Consider the following 1,188-nt stretch of genomic DNA (forward strand, 5'->3'; position numbering starts at 1 on the left):
GCCTCCACCGCGCGATGTTGCCGCTCCCGCTCAACGGAATTCTTGCGGTCGCGCTTCTCGTTCTGTCCCCTTTCCAGGCTCCCCCTACGAGATTCCCGGACAGGAGAAGGTCTCTCCAACAAGAGCAAACGAGAGGAGGAACGTTCGGGGTCGCTGCTGTAACGTTCCCTCCCTCCCAGGAGCTCGGGGCTGCGGTCGGGGGGAGAGGTCGTGGTCAAACAGTGGCGCTTCCGCGAGGAAGAGGAGCGCTCGCTGTCCGGAGAGCGCTCCAAGTGCCGGCCTCCATCCTCCACCAGCCTCCTTTTCCTAGGCTGATCCCTACTGCTACTGCCCAATTCCCTCTCCCCTCGGTCCCTTTCCAAGGACCAACCGTCCCGACGGCGTTCCAGGCTTTCCAGTGGGTCGTAGGCAGCTGCACGATTACTCCTATCCCGGACAGGGGGTGGGGGGGGAACCCACTCCGCCTCGGGATAAAGGTCTCTGTTGTGGTCTCTATAGAGCAAGGGTGGCGTCCTGTCCCGGGCCCCCCGAAGTGGGTCAGGGGGGGCTCCCCGGTGAGCCCCAAAAGCAGCAGCCTCCGCCACCAGCTCGTAATGAGCAGGAGGTGGCAAGGGCAGAGGCTGCAGGTAGGGCTGCTGGTACCGATGCTCCGTGTCGGCAAAGTCCACGCGGAGGCGCCGATCCGGCCCCCCCAGGGGGAACCCACGCATGTGGGTACAGGCAGCCTGGGCTGCATCCAGGCTCTCGTACTGGATATAGGCCCAGGAATCCCCTTTCCTGTAATCGATGGTGCGGATGGTGCCAAACCGATCAAACTCCCTGGCCAGGGCAGCCAGGGGCACCCAGGGCCCCAGGCCCCCCACCCACAGCCGGGTGGTGGGGGTGGCTTTCCCATACCCGATCTTGATGGGGTTCCTTAGAAGCACCTTTCCTGACATGGCCAGTTTGGCCCGGTGAGCCATGTCCAGATTTTCAAACTTAAGAAACCCATAGGTGCTGGTCTGTCCCCTCCCAGGCCTTTTGATGTCCACCTCAGTGATCACCCCAAACCGGTCGAAAGCCCGTCGCAGGTCGGACTCGCTGACCGTGATGTCCAGGTTCCCCAGGAACAGGGTCCTGTTGGCTCTCTGATCATCCTCGGGGCTGATCTCCTCCTCCCCGGTGCTTCCAGCAGCTCCACCTCCTCCA

General features: G+C 63.0%; 1 protein-coding gene across 1 annotated transcript in view; it reads right to left on the reverse strand.

The window, feature by feature from the left end:
* RBM15 (RNA binding motif protein 15) overlaps positions 1–1,166 on the reverse strand; it is a gene marked incomplete at its 5' end in the record, with an annotated part of 1,838 nt that extends 672 nt beyond the window's left edge. The window contains one exon of the mRNA XM_009997352.1: positions 16–1,166. Coding sequence (XP_009995654.1) covers positions 16–1,166 — 1,151 coding nt within the window. The remainder of the gene's footprint in view (positions 1–15) is intronic.
* Positions 1,167–1,188: the final 22 nt, after the last annotated feature.

This window comes from Chaetura pelagica, unplaced genomic scaffold (assembly GCF_000747805.2).
Source record: "Chaetura pelagica isolate M959 unplaced genomic scaffold, ChaPel_1.0 scaffold755, whole genome shotgun sequence".
NCBI lineage: Eukaryota > Metazoa > Chordata > Aves > Apodiformes > Apodidae > Chaetura > Chaetura pelagica.